General features: G+C 38.6%; 1 protein-coding gene across 12 annotated transcripts in view; it reads left to right on the top strand.

The window, feature by feature from the left end:
* The window catches only part of YAP1 (Yes1 associated transcriptional regulator), a 132,414-nt gene extending 117,189 nt beyond the window's left edge, over positions 1 to 15,225 (top strand). For 9 of the 12 annotated variants that reach the window (XM_017533069.2, XM_017533078.2, XM_017533076.2 and 6 more), the window contains 3 exons: positions 4,924 to 5,054; positions 9,067 to 9,179; positions 11,534 to 15,221. In XM_017533069.2, coding sequence (XP_017388558.1) covers positions 4,924 to 5,054; positions 9,067 to 9,179; positions 11,534 to 11,772 — 483 coding nt within the window. In that variant the 3' untranslated portion in view covers positions 11,773 to 15,221. Of the gene's footprint in view, positions 1 to 4,923; positions 5,055 to 9,066; positions 9,180 to 11,533 lie in introns of all 12 variants that reach the window. The other 3 variants (XM_017533071.2, XM_017533073.2, XM_017533067.2) reach the window with 2 other exon arrangements.
* The last annotated feature ends 474 nt before the right edge of the window (positions 15,226 to 15,699 follow it).

Genomic DNA, 15,699 nt, shown 5'->3' with positions numbered 1-15,699 from the left:
TTTTGATTCTTTCAAGTCTAGTTGAGGTGAATCCTTAGGTTACTTACTCTTAGTCATGACTCAAATACAGGTTTGATGAGAAAAGTATTTTCGTAGCCCTTCAAGGGGTCAGGTATCTCTTTAGGTAACGTGGAATGATTTCCCTACTTACTCTAAGGTATCTTTCTTTATAAATCTGCATAGTTGGTTCTGCAGTGTCTGTTGATACAGAAATTAAGTCGTTAAAGGAACTGAAAAACAAAAAATTCACAGCTTTGAACAAAGATAGTGGCCAAATTCAAAGCAGCAAAAATATGGAGTGTAGTCTGCATGTGATAATAGTTTTGTAGTTGTTGTTGTTGTTTTGAGGTGGAGTCTCGCTCTGTCTCCCAGGCTGGAGTGTAGTGGCGTAATCTTGGCTCACTGAAGTCTCCGCTTCTTGGGTTCAAGCAAGTCTCCTGTCTCAGCCTCCTAAGTAGCTGGATTATAGGTTCATGCCACCACGCCTGGCTAATTTTTGTATTTTTAGTAGAGACGGGGTTTCACTATTGTTGGTCAGGCTAGTCTCTAACTCTTGACCTCATCATACGCCCACTTGGCCTCCTAAAGAGCTGGGATTACAGGTATGAGCCACTGTGCCCAGCCTGTGATACTAGTTTTAACCTAATAAGTAGGAATTTTATTTAAAAGGCTAAAATAAAAAGTTGTAAAAATAATATGAGAATTATATCTAATTCAGTTATCTTAGTTACGACTTACAGGTTAGTGTCATATATTTGCTTTGTGCTACAAACACAAGCATACCTTCTTTGATAAAAAGCAAATGAGCGGCTTTAGGATATTCTCAGATATTCCCATGTTTTGTCACAGAACCCTAGGCATCAGCCTTAACCAGAGCCTGTAGTTTTATTCATTTTAAAGTTTATTGTTAAATACATCCTCATATTTTAAGAGCACTATAGATTCTTTGAAGAATTGTAAGTTGTTTTACGCTCTGAAGTAATCCATTCACTCTGCCCTTAGGGGACACAGAAGAAATAATTAGAATATTGTCTGATGAGTGCTATGTTCAGGGTGTCAAAGACATGGCATGTATGTGTCTAATCCAATCTCAAAATCAAGATGGGATCACCACAGAGAGCTTGTTCGAGAAGGTAGTGGCTTCACCAGGTCTTTATTATGGAAGAAAGGCATAGTACTGAGAGGATATGTCTTCTTAAAGACAGACCTACAACGAGTTAGTATCATTGTTTTAAAGTCACATCTCACTTTGTAAGATGAGGATGGAAGGAGTAAAAAGTAGAAATAGGAAAAAATAAGAGGGATCCCCGTAAGACTGCAAGAAAAGTTATAAAGATGAGTGTAAATGAAGTTACTTTTGAGGAAAGCAGGAAGAGGTGGCAGGAGGGGCCAGAAAATCAGAGATTATGCCTGATGGCTTCAATGTGTTTTGTGTTGTTTTTTTTGTTTTTGAGACAGAAGTCTCGCTCTGTCGCCCAGGCTGGAGTGCAGTGGTTCGATCTTGGCTCACTGCAACCGCCGCCTCTCAGGTTCAAGTGATTCTCCTGCTTCAGCCTCTGGAGTAGCTGGGGCTACAGGCATGCATCACCACGCCTGGCTAATTTTTTTGTATTTTTAGTAGAGATGGGGTCTCATCATGTTGGTCAGGCCAGTCTCTCAAACTCCTAACCTTAAATAATCAGCTCACCTCAGCCTCCCAAGTGCTGAGATTACAGGCATGAACCACTGCACCCAGCCAGTGGCCTCGATGTTCTTAGATAGATGGGAAAAAAATAGACATAGACATCATTGACTGGGCATGGTGACTCATGCCTGTAATCCTAACACTCTGGGAGGCCAATCACTTGAGCTCAGGTGTTCAAGACCAGCCTGGGCAACATAAATTGAGACCTTGTCTCTACAAAAAATTTGGAGGAAGAAAAAAGAAAAGAAATGGACTTCCCTGAATAGGGGCTTGAGAGAGTATGCCATATTTGGAGTAGTGACCATGAGGATGTGAGAAAGAACTGATCAAAAACAAACAAAAAACCCAATAAATGGTACAAAGGGTCCATCCAAAGCCAAAGACCATTAATTTATAGTGATAACATTCTGGATACTTGTGAGATTTTTTTTTTCTTTTCCCCTAGCATTTCTCAGCAATCCAGTATAAAAACAGAACAAACACACTTTGGCATTGCTTTGGGGTTGGAATTTTCTGGGCTGAGATAAAATTATATGTACATCAGGAATCTAAAAGGGGCTTATGCTGTTTTGAATAATCAGTCATGAATTCAAGCTTGTAGTGAAAAAGAAAAATAAGATACCAGAAGAGAGCCAATAGATGAGTAAGGAGAGATGGGCCTGGAGTCTCTGAGGTTGGAGGGCCGGTAGAGTCGACGTGAGTTTATGCAGGAACTGGCTAGAAAAAAATGTGATGAGAAAGCGGGATAAGTGCATGTAAGATTTTTGAGAGAGAAGTTTCTAAGCCAGTTCCAGAGTATGACTGAAAGAATTAAGGATTGAAATACAGTAATGAAGTGGTCAGTATCATTTCAGTATAAAAGTGATCCCGGCATTTCAACAATTGGTTATAATATGGGTTTTATGTGTGGATGTTATTTCAGTGTGATGAATGCAGTTGGAATGAAGTGAAACACTGATTGTTGTCCCAAAACATGACTTAAGATTTTAGAGTTGGTTTGGTATCAAATAACAAAATCTTGGTGGCTGTGCAAGTGGGTGATTGAGAGGGGTGGAGATGAAGATCACTGGAATCCAGAAGGTTCAGGAAGCTGTCAGATTAAGTGAATTGTCCATTTAATAATGAAGCATGTTAAAAGGCATGGAGAATACTTGGAGGGGCAAGAGGGTTTGACCAGCTCCAGAATTGTCTCATCTATAAGATGGAGTAGCTAATAAATCAATAAATTGAGTACAAGAAACAACCTTGCAGGGAAAATGGACAAACAATTTTGGCATTTAGCCAAGTCCCTAGGTTCCCTCTCAGAATATATATATATATATATATATATATATATATATTTTAATGTATAGGATTGAAAAGAAGGAATTTGGTTGATACAGTTAAAAAAATGTTAAATAGAAATTTGTAAACAACAAGATCTAAGGCTGGATGGCTCACACTTGTAATCCCAGCACTTTGGGTGGCTGAAGCAGGTAGATCGTCTGAGTCCGGGAGTTTGAGACCAGCTGAGCAACATGGCAAAATTCTGTCTCTACAAAAATACAAAAAATTAGCTGGTTGTGGTGGTGCGCAACTGTGGCTCCAGCTACTCATAAGGCTGAGTCAGGAGGATCACTTGAGTCCAGAAGGTCAAGGCTGCAGTGAGCAATGATTGCACCACTACACTCCAGATTGGGTGAAAGAGTGAGACCCTGTCTCAAAAAAATTAAAAAAAAAAAAAGAAAAAAATCTAGAAGCACATCTTATAACTACTGTAACATTGTAATAGCAGTGATCATAAATCGTATTTTAAAATATTTGCAACAATGATATGATATGAAAACATCTATATGTTCTATTGGTGAAAAGTTAGGTACAGTGAATACTAGTGGTGCATACTACATTGGAGAAAATGTTGATAAAGTTAGCAAAAATGTATAATTATTTTTACTCCATCCAAGTTCAGAGAGACTCTGAATTCACTCATGGTCCTCTGGGTAAGAAACTCTAGTTTAAAGGATGATATATCCAGAAGGCATAAACCTAAAGGAAAAGAAGTGGTATTTGCCTGCAGGAGAATTTTAGTTTAGAAGTGGCAGTGGAGAGCTAGGAGAATTTTTCCATGCTTCAGGACCCCATGGCGATTGTGGAGGTGAGGGCAGGAAATGGTGGGGCTTTGGCTGAGAAAGCTGCGTGGAAGAATTGAGGGAGTTAGGCCAGTGTCCTTTGTGATAAGAAGCTATATGCATTTCAAATCAAACCCAAAAAGTGGAGGGAAAGGAAGCTGATGCTTTAGTAGAGATGATGTTTACAGTAGCCAGAGAGGCAGAGTGAAAATTCTTAGGAGGGTAAGAAACAGTGAACAGATGAAAAAGCAGAGAAAAAGGTCAGAGTAGTAATGAGGGTGCTAGGGATGGGTCACAGTGAGATGAACTCTTTTTGAGGTCTTGGGCAAATACAGACTGAAACCTGGGATGTTTGAAAGCCTGTGAAGGCAGGCCTTCTGGAACCATCAGAGTAGCAGCCCACAGCCTTTGCTCAAGTTTCCAGGGAGAATCCCGCTGAGAAATTGCTGGATGTCCCTGAAGAAATCCCCATTTTAAATATTATGGTTGTGGTGGAGAAGCCTTGGGCTTGTGTTTTTACTTCTGATGTCTTTTTTTCATTTTCCTCCTTTCTCTCTCCTAGAGGATAGAACATACTCTAACCAGCTCAGGATAGAAAAATTTGAAGTCAAAATGAGACACTTAATAGCAAAGTGTGAAATAGTTTTGGGGGTTGGGGAAGAATTGGTGTCCTACATTAAAATCATCAGATGATATTTCCTACTATGTTTATGTGGGGAGCTTCCAAACACACAAAACCATATGAGAGTTGGTGAGTAAAAACAAACTTTAAGAATTATTTTGTAAAGACCAGACTTGCCATTTTATAATAACCCAAAGGAGAATTTGGGAGTATCTGCCAGAGTAAGGAAAATAACAAAATGAAATTCAGGAGCAAAATACATATGGGAGTGGTTAATATAACTAGACAGACTTTAAATGTATGTAACTTAATATTTAGTCATTCGAAATGGATAGAAGAATTAGATCATTCTGATTGGGAAATGTGTTAACTTTAAAATCGAAGTTTTAAATATGTTTTTAATCTTATCTGCACAGTTACACTGTGCAGATTTTTATTTATTTAAACCTAACAATAAATTTGTTAATCAGTAGATTGATTCTCTTTGGCTTTGTTTTATTTTTAATTAGGAGTTAGCACTGCGTAGCCAGTTACCAACACTGGAGCAGGATGGTGGGACTCAAAATCCAGTGTCTTCTCCCGGGATGTCTCAGGAATTGAGAACAATGACGACCAATAGCTCAGATCCTTTCCTGAACAGGTTGGTGAGAGTTGCTACTGGTGAATATCTGAAAAGAATCGTCGCTCTAAAATCATTTTACTTAGTACTTGTAATAGGCTATTTGGAACATCTGTGTGGGCCAAAAACCATAACTGTAAATTAATGCCTTTGTAAACAGCAAGTACATGAAGAGTTGAAGATTAAAAGTTGTCTTCTGTGAGAGGAAGTGAGCCGTTCAGACTTGTACCAGGGATACTTACTCAAAGTCACAACGTGTTTGCTTCTGCCTATACTGTTGATTAACAGTTACTTAAAATTATAGAATCATGAAAGAACATGTGAATGCCTTTCTGTGAAAGCGAATGAATTGCCTATTAAACCTACTTAGGATTGCATTGTCAGAGTCATTGGAAGGAATTTTTCACGTAGCTTTTCAACCTGAAGTGTTTCACCCAGCAGCACTATAGGGCCTCATGTTCTTAAGAAAGCCCACGGACATAAAATGTAAGGTTGTACCTCTTTCAGAAATGCATTAAGATTATGGCAATATTTGAAAATAATGTAGCTTAGGCATGCATCTTAGTGAGTTACCACAAATCCTGGGTTTCAGACAGATTGCAGTATTATATAAACTGCTATTTTGAAGTCTGTGAGCTGAAACAGGTCATATTCTTTGCCTAGGAAGGCATCTAAGATTAAGATTTAACCAAAACTTACTCTTCTAAAGTTGTAAAGTATCTGTGGAGTTTCAGACTTTTTAAAATATGGGAATACATTGCGGTTTGGATTCCTTTTCTAACCAATTTAAACAACACTTACCTAAATATTTAAAGGTACTTTGCGTTAGGAAAACTATTGCACTGCCTTTCTGATTTTTCCCAATTGAATTGGAAACTTAATAATTCCAAGAGAAAATATCTTACCCTGCTAAAAATATTTGGTGCAATAGAATTTACCATTTACCCAGTTTTTAAGATTAGTGCTTCTGGCCTAGTTGGAAGGCTTGATTTTGAAAGCCATCTAAAATACATTTTAAGTTTGTATTTACTCTTCTGACATACAGTTTAAATTTCTGTCTAAAAGTAAGTGTATTTATATAAGATTATAGTTCTAGACTTAAACTGAGGCTAATTAAGAAAGATCATAGCCTCAGAACTTTATTTTTTTCCAATAAGGAAAATTTCATATTCATGTAATTCCAGTGCTTGTCTTGTTGAAGGACCTATATTAATACCAGGGATAAAAATTAGACCATTTTAAAAGTGGATAGGCTGCATATCCTTCTGACAGTCATTTATAAAGATTTTTTTCTTAAAACTTTTGATGAGACTGGGCTACAATTTGATATCCTGTTTTCTGGGAAGATCAGAGTGGCAGATATCAATGTTACTAATCCAAGGGCAGAATTATATATCCATTCTCTGTACCCCCAGTTTCTAAAGCATACATCTGACTTTTAATTTTTTTTTTTCTTCCTTAAAAACAAAAACTCACCGGGCACGGTGGCTAAAGCCTATAATCCCAGCACTTTGGGAGGCTGGGGTGGGTGGATCACCTGAGGTCAGCAGTTCAAGGCCAGCCTGGCCATCATGGTGAAACCCCATCGCTACTAAAAATACAAAAATTAGCTGGGCGTGGTGGCTCGTGCCTATAATCCCAGCTACTCTGGAGGCTGAGGCAGGAGAATCGCTTGAACCCAGGAGACGGAGGTTACAGTGAACCGAGATCACGCCACTGCATTCCAGCCTGGATGACAAGAGCAAAACTCCGTCTCTAAATAAATAAATGTAAAAACTTGGCTGGGTGTGGTGGCTCACTCCTGTAACCCCAGCACTTTGGAAGGCTGAGGCAGGTGGATCATCTGGGGTCAGGAGTTTGAGACCAGCCTGACCAACATGGCAAAACCCCATCTCTACTAAAAATACAAAATTGGCCAGATGTGGTCACACATGCCTATAATCTCAGCTACTCAGGAGGCTGAGGCAGGAGAATCTCACTCGAACCCGGGAGGCAGAGGTTGCAGTGTGCTGAGATCATGCCATTGCACTCCAGCCTGAGCAACAAGAGGGAAACTCCATCTTATAAAAACAAACAAAAAACTCTTGATGGTTTCTGTCTTATTTACTATCTGATTTATATATACATTCCTTAAGCTCTAAATCCTTTTCCTCCAACTTGCCATGGCATTGACTGCTAGTGGTAATGCACAGTCCCTTTATCTCCCTTTTACTTTTGAGATCTCTCAAGGCCCACTCAGATGTCCCCCTCCATGAAACCTTTACCCTTTACTTTCAAGCTCCCTGTTTGTTCTGAAAGCACTGTGCTTACATAGTTCATATAACCCCTGTATATGATTCATTAGTGTATTTGTTCATGTCGCTCCTTGAAGTTGTGAGCCTCTCACAAAGCATTGTTTGTAGGTGGTGGTGGTTGTTAACCTCTTTATCCTCAAAGCCTAGTCTAATGCCTGTCATTTAGTAGCAGATGCTCAGTGAATGTTTATTGAATGAGTGGGGCCTGTAGAAGGTGGGGTTCTGGAGGGAGCAGTTCGTCTCCAGGAAAATGGCTGTGTGAACGCTGTCCTCAGGAATGCCCATGTGCTTCCCCTGTGGTTTGGAATGAACTCTGCGCAACTCTGTAAGTTCAGCTATTCAGTAACAGACTAAAATGTCTGATGTGTATCCCATGCTTAGCAGCGGAATAGAGTGAGGACTAGGACCAGGCCCTTATCCCAGATCAGGGCAGGCAAAATACAAACAAACCACATCCTGAGGCCTTCTCATACATGGCTGCATTGTATACCAGTGGTCTCAGAGGCAAATTTTTGTTTTCTTGGATCCGTGTGAGGCTTTTGAGCCTTGCCAAAACCTGGCAGATGGCTTAGAGTAAACCAGTGATTGCGGTGTATAGAATGAGGCGAGAGAAAGAGAACAAGGCAAATACATTGCATCATTTAGGGAAAGCAGTTGGGGTACTGACTGAGCTTTTAGCCTTGAGCAATTGTTAAACTTGTTTTTATTTTTTAACTTTTATTTAAGTTAAATAACTGCTTATTAAATATACAAACTATAGAGAAAGTTCACATTCCTGTACACAGGCCATTGAAGAATAACAATTGCCTTGATTTTATGCTTTACTGTAAGACTTTCTGAAGTGAGTAGAACTCAGCGAATGCCAGCTGATACCTAGGTGTTACTAGTTTAGGAAAGTGTTCTGTTTATCAGAGGAATGGATATTTACCATACTTCTATGTAAATCTGGGAACCCTTATTTAATCTAAAGTGAAAATCTGTGTTGAGTCATGTTATTTTCAAGGGATGTGCCTTGCAGTTTTTTGTTTTGCTCTTTTCTTTAACCGGAGCTATATGATCTCGTTTTATACTGAAGTGTTTGGGGCTTTTTCTTCCCCCACCAAACACAGAAGCAAGGAGATCAAGCCACGGGTATTCTTATCTCATCAGCAGTGACTCATCTATTTTGGCTCAGTCCTAAAAGGAATTTTGGTGGTTTATTTGGGGTTGATTTTTCCTTGGCTTAAGTTCTCTGCACGAGAGCTAGGAATTTAACTTGAATCTAGTGCAGACCTGTCTTCTCGCCCACCTGGAGTTTGTGTTTTGACCTCTCTTTCTGTGCCACCGCCACCTGGAGAATTGAGACCTTGGAACAAGTAAGTTGTGTGGGTTCCTCCCCACCCCCACATGCAGATGGTATTACAGAGAGAATATTGATGCAGAGAATTTCCTGTCAGCCTGGAAAACTAACTGGGGGTATCTTGTTTTGGTCCCTTATTGTCACCAAGCACAGAACACCTTAGGAGAAATCTTGGCTCCTTAGAGCTGCCAGCTTCAATTAGGATTAACTTGTCTATTTCACTTCATAGCACAAGCCCTGTCTGTGGCCCTGAAGGAGGGTGCTTGTTTCAGACATTGCGGGGCAGGAATTTTCACTAATCCTCTTTGAGAATTATGTTGGTACGCAGCAGGTGTTTATTTTTACCTTGAATTGATTTTTAAAATTTTTGTGTTGGTCTTTAACTGTCATGTTTTTGTAGTGGCACCTATCACTCTCGAGATGAGAGTACCGACAGTGGACTAAGCATGAGCAGCTACAGTGTCCCTCGTACCCCAGATGACTTCCTGAACAGCGTTGATGAGATGGATACAGGTTGGTATTCTTTATTCCTCTTGGTAACCTGACTTATAGTCAGATATGTTATCACCAAGTCAAATAAGCTATTGTAAGCAAAGATTATTCAGAAGATTGAACCTGCTTTGTCTCTATATGGTGATTTGTAATTTGTCTTTTCCTAGTTTAAAAAAAAAAATACATTGGCCGGGCGTGGTGGCTCAAGCCTGTAATCCCAGCACTTTGGGAGGCTGAGGCAGGCAGATCACTTGCGGTCCGGAGTTCGAGACTAGCCTAGCCAACGTGGTGAAACCCTGTCTGTACAAAAAATACAAAAATTAGCCAGGCCTGCTGACATGTGCCTGTAATCTCAGCTACTTGAGAGGCTGAAGCAGGAGAAATACTTGAACACAGGAGACAGAGGTTGCAGTGAGCCAGGGTCACACCATTGCACTTCAGTAGGGGTGAAGAAGTGAGACTCTGTCTCAAAAAATCAAAAACAGACAAACAAATGTATATATAAATGGATTGTCCAGGTGCAGTGGCTCATGCCTGTTATCCCAGCATTTTGAGCCCAGGAGTTTAAGATCAGTCTGGACAACATGGTGAAACCCCATTTCTACCAAAAAAAAAAAAGAAAAAAGAAAAATAAGCCAGGTTCGGTGGCACATGCCTGTAGTCTCACCTTCTCAGGAGGCTGAGGTGGGAGGATGGATTGAGCTCCCGTGATCATGCCTGTGGACTCCAGTTTGGGTGATAGAATGAGACCCCCTTCTCCAAAAAATAAATAAATAAATAAATCATCAATTGGCTATATTAGCTCTATTTGAATAAAACTGATAACATGGCTTGTTTTAGCATATTGATCTTAAAAGCAAGACAAATGGAAGACCCTATTAGACATCTCTCTCCTTATTATAAATTTGTGTCCGTAATTTTGAGAGATGTCTACATGGAATTCAGTGTTTGTCTTCATCTTTTCTCTAAGAGTTTTTGGTCCACTTTAGGTATTACGGGGCTCAGGAAACCAGGTGGGAAAGACTAGGAGGTGAGGCCCACTTATTTTATTAGAATAGTTGCAGAAGGCCAGGTGCGGTGGCTCACACCTGTAATCCTAGCACTTTGGGAGGCTGAGGTGAGCAGATCGCCTGAGGTCAGGAGTTCAAAACCAGCCTGGTCAACATGGCGAAATCCTGTCTCTACTAAAAATATAAAAATTAGCCGTGTATAGAGGTGTGCACCTGTAATCTCTGCTACACAGGAGGCTGAGGTAGGAGAATCATTTGAACCCGGGAGGGGGAGGTTGCAGTGAGCTGAGATCACACCACTGTACTCCAGCCTGGGTGACAAAGCAAGACTCTGTCTCAAAAAAAAAAAAAAAAAATTGCAGGGGTCTTGCAGGAGCTAAGAAATACCTGCCTCACAGGGGTTATTAAGGAACCATTTCTCCTGTGGCTTACCTGGCAACCATTGCCCTAGACTTGACAACTGCCAGAGTGCATGAATTAGCAGGGAAATGACACTGTTCTTCAGCTACCGACTCTTTCACTAACTACTTCTGTTCTGAAAATGTTTAGCAAGGCTTTTGTGCCTGTACTCATGCAGCTTGTGGCTTTGGTGCTTTCTAGAATCCACACCACCCTCTCCTCTCTGCTTACCTAGACTTTAAATCATCCGTAGGAGCCACTTGAAACCCGTTTTACACACAACACCTTTACTTACTCCTCTAGTCTGCATTTCTGTCTTCTCCAGGCCCCTATAGCCCTTAATGGCTTACATTAGTTTTTCTGAAAGTATGTACTATTGAAGGAATGTAAATATTGTCATTTGCAAAAAGGCTCTGTGGCCAAGTAAGTTTGGGAAACCTAGAAGCAAGGCTAAGAAGATGTATTTATTCAAAGCCTTCTGGGAAGCTTGTATTGCTGTTACAAAGGTGCATCTCTTAAGGGTAGAATAAAGTATTCATGCAGTCCTTTTATTTTTGTCCCTAAGTGGCCAAGGTAGGTCTATACCACTCATTTTTATGTTTAGTCTTATTATGGTGGTGCTTATCTGGAAGGCAGTGTAGTGATGCTGTTGTGTTGTGTGCTTGTTCCTTCTCCCCCGGGTGTATATAATTTTTCAAGGGCTTTTTAATTTTTTCATGACTCCCTTTAGTGTGCAGCACATAATAGCAATCAAGCAGTTATTGAATATTTGAACAAATGTTGAAGCAAAAGTAAACTTGACATTGTTATTTTGTTATCTGTGAGTTGTTTGAAATTTGAGGTATCAGCTTAGGTCAGTTAGGAGTGCTTTTCTTTGCCTATGCATTTCTGTATGGTCATATGATAAGTCCTGATGTTAGCTTTTCAAAAAGGACTTTGTTATCTCTCTCTCTGTGTTTCCACCAGGTGATACTATCAACCAAAGCACCCTGCCCTCACAGCAGAACCGTTTCCCAGACTACCTTGAAGCCATTCCTGGGACAAATGTGGACCTTGGAACACTGGAAGGAGATGGAATGAACATAGAAGGAGAGGAGTTAATGCCAAGTCTGCAGGAAGCTTTGAGTTCTGACATCCTTAATGACATGGAGTCTGTTTTGGCTGCCACCAAGCTAGATAAAGAAAGCTTTCTTACATGGTTATAGAGCCCTCAGGTAGACTGAATTCTAAATCTGTGAAGGATCTAAGGAGACGTATGCACCTGAAATTTCCGTAAGCCAGTTGCAGTTTTCTGGCTAATACAGAAAAAGATGAACAAACGTCCAGCAAGATACTTTAATCCTCTATTTTGCTCTTCCTTGTCCATTGCTGCTGTTAATATATTGCTGACCTTTTTCACAGTTGGCTCTAAAGAATCAAAAAAAGAAAAAACTTTTTGTTTCTTTTGCTATTATAACTACTGTTCATTTTGGGGGCTGGGGGAAGTGAGCCTGTTTGGATAATGGATGCCATTCCTTTTGCCCAGTTAAATGTTCACCAGTCGTTTTAACTAAATACTCAGAAGTCAGATGCTTCATGTCACAGCATTTAGTTTGTTCAACAGTTGTTTCTTCAGCTGCCTTTGGCCAGTGGAAAAACACGATTTACTGGTCTGACAAGCCAAAAAATGTTATGTCTGATATTAAGTACTAATGCTGATTTGAAGAGATAGCTGAAACCAAGGCTGAAGACTTTTACTTTCAGTATTTTCTTTTCCTCCTAGTGCTATCATTAGTCACATAGTGACCTTGATTTTTATTTTAGGAGCTTATAAGGCATGAGACGATTTCCATAGAAATATATTAATTATTGCCACATACTCTAGTATAGGTTTTGGTGGATAATTTTGTGGGTGTGCATTTTGTTTGGTTTTGTTGGGGTTTTTTTTTGGGGGGGGGAGTTTGGTGGTTTTGTTGGAACCTAGGCAAATGACCATATTAGTGAATCTGTTCATAGTTGTATCTTGGGATGGTTATTGTAGTTGTTTTGGTAAAAATCTTCATTTCCTGCTTTTTTACCACCTTATTTAAATCTTGATTATCTGCTCTTTCTTTTATATATATGCACACACACAAACATAACATTTATAATAGTGTGGTAGCAGAGTGTATCCTTTTTTTTAGGTTTCCCTACTTTCCAGTTAATTTTAAAGTGGTAGTGCTTTGTATGCATTTAGAATACATGACTAATAGTTTATATTTCACTGGTAGTTTAAATCTGGTTGCGGACACCATTGTTTGAAGTAGTCTAGTGTTCTAGAAAGAGCTATTACTATGGATAGTGCCTAGGGGAGTACTCCACACCCTGTGGGCATACAATAGATATTATCTGATGAATTGGAAAGGGGCGAACCAGAAGTGGCTTTATTTTTTCCCTTGGACTCCCTTGGACTAATAACAGTCTTGGTTGGAAATCACTGAGTAGGTTTATAATGTGCATGACAGAAATAAGCTTTATAGTGGTTTACCGTCATTTAGCTTTGGAAGTTTACCTTTGCCTTAGTTTTGGAAGTAAATTCTAGTTTGTAGTTCTCATTTGTAATGAATACATTGAAGACTAGATGAAAATATTGCCTTCAAGATTGTTCTTATAAGACTTGCTCCTACTTCTATATGCTGAAAATTGACCCTGGATAGAATACTATAAGGTCATGAGTTAGCTGGAAAAGTGATCAGATTAATAAATGTATATTGGTAGTTGACTTTCGCAAAGAAATAGAGATAATCATGATTATGCCTTTATTTTTACAGGAAGAGATGATGTAACTAGAGTATGTGTCTACAGGAGTAATGGTTTCCAAAGAGTGTTTTTTAAAGGAACAAAATGAGCATGAATTCACTCTTCAATATAAGCTATGAAGTAATAGTTGTGAATTAAAGTGGCACGAGCTAGCACCTCTAGGTTTAAGGGTCTTTTAATGTTTCTAGAATAAGCCCTTATTTTCAAGGGTTTATAACAGGTATAAAGTCTCTTCTCCTGGCAAAAGCTGCTATGAAAAGCCTCAGCTTGGGAAGATAGATTATTTTTCCCCCATTTACAAAACCTAAGTATTTTGGCCCATCAGTTTGGAGGAGTGCAAAAGTTGGAAGTCAGAAGTTTTATTTTAAATACTTCCAGTGCTCAAAAAAATGCAATCACTGTGTTGTATATAATAGTTCATAGGTCAATCACTCATAATAATTGACTCTAAGGCTTTTATTGAGAAAATGGCAGAAAGATTAAATCTTGAATTAAGTCTGGGGGGAAATGGCCAATGTGCAGATGGAGTTTTAGAGTAATAATGAAATTCTACCTAGAATGCAAAATTGGGTATATGAATTATATAGCATGTTGTTGGGATTTTTTTTTTTTCTAATGTGCAGAAGATCAAAGCTACATGGAAGGAGTGCCTATTATTTGCCAGTAACCACAAATTAAGATTATATCTTATATATCAGCAGAGTAGCTTTAGCTTAGTGGGAGGGTGGGAAGGTTTGGGGTGGGGGTTGTGAAGATTTCGGGGAAGCTTGATAGAGAACTTTATAAACTTCTTTCTCTTTAATAAAGACTTGTCTTATATCTTGCTGTCATTAAAGGCAGCTGTTTCTAGAATTTCAATCACTTAAGTACACCCACAAAACAAGAATATGGAGATCTTCATTTCCCCTTGACTTTAATTTGCCCAGTTATACCTCAGTGTTGTAGCAGTACTGTGATACCTGGCACAGTGCTTTGATCTTACGATGCCTTCTGTACTGACCTGAAGGATACCTAGGAGTCCTTTCTCTCAGTTTGAATCATAGCCTTGATGTGGTCTCTTGTTTTATGTCCTTGTTCCTAATGTAAAAGTGCTTAACTGCTTCTTGGTTGTATTGGGTAGCATTGGGATAAGATTTTTAACTGGGTATTCTTGAATTGCTTTTACAATAAACCAATTTTATAATCTTTAAATGTATCAGCTTCTTACATTTGTGTTCTTTTCAGTCAGGGCTGCTTAGATCTACATATGGTAGATGGAGCACATTGATTTGGAGTTTCAGTTCTTCCAAAGCACTATTTGTTGTAATAACTATTTTCTAAATATAGTGCCTTTAAAGGAAAAAGGAACACAGGGAAGTGACTTTGCTAAAAATAACATTGCTGTTTTAAGTATTGCTATTAAATAGATGCCTTCTATCTGGAACATGGCAGAAAGACTGAAAAATAACAGTAATAAATTGTGTAATTCAGAATTCATACCAATCGGTGTTGAAACTCAAACATTGCAAAAGTAGGTGGCAATATTCAGTGCTTAACAATTTTATAGCGTTGGTACATCTGAGAAACGAGTGCTCAGGTGGATTTTATCCTTGCAAGCATGTTTTTATAAGAATTGTGGGTGTGCCTATCATAATAATTGTTTTCTGTATCTTGAAAAAGTATTCTCCACATTTTAAATGTTTTATATTAGAGAATTCTTTAATGCACACTTGTCAAATATATATATATATATAGTACCAATGTTACCTTTTTATTTTTTGTTTTAGATGTAAGAGCATGCTCATATGTTAGGTACTTACATAAATTGTTACATTACTTTTTCTTATGCAATACCTTTTTGTTTGTTTATGTGGTTCAAATATATTCTTTCCTTAAACTCTTCTTTGTTGTTTCTAACATTGATACTTGACACTTTTTTTTTTTTTTTTTTTTTTTTTTTTTTTTTTTTTTTTTTTTTTTTTTTTTTTTTTTTTTTTTTTTTTTTTTTGGCTTCTTAATGGTCTTCCAATAGAATTAAGAACTGAAAATAAAAGGTGATTACAGTAGTAACTGGGAAGACAGGTTAAACTTAAGGTTCGTTTTGCTCTTAAGTTAGGCTTGGCATTTAGAACTTTTGAAGTATGGATATGTGTAATTCTTTTAATTTTGTGTTCTTACTCTTCTCATATACCATCCTCATCAATGGTAGTGTCTAAGCAGAATTGTGTCTGCTTCATTCTTAAATGACTTTACTACATGTGACAGCACAGAAGAAACTGAGAACATGACACTGTCTTTCAGAATGGCCTTCAGTTTTACTTCTTTAATATATTCTCTCATGACCTCCAAAATAGAACAGTTGTATTAGTAAAAAG

Source organism: Cebus imitator, unplaced genomic scaffold (genome assembly GCF_001604975.1).
Source record: "Cebus imitator isolate Cc_AM_T3 unplaced genomic scaffold, Cebus_imitator-1.0 Scaffold79, whole genome shotgun sequence".
In the NCBI taxonomy this organism is placed as follows: Eukaryota; Metazoa; Chordata; class Mammalia; order Primates; family Cebidae; genus Cebus; species Cebus imitator.
Note: the sequence above shows the minus strand (reverse complement) of the source record. Positions and strands in the feature narration are given on the sequence as shown.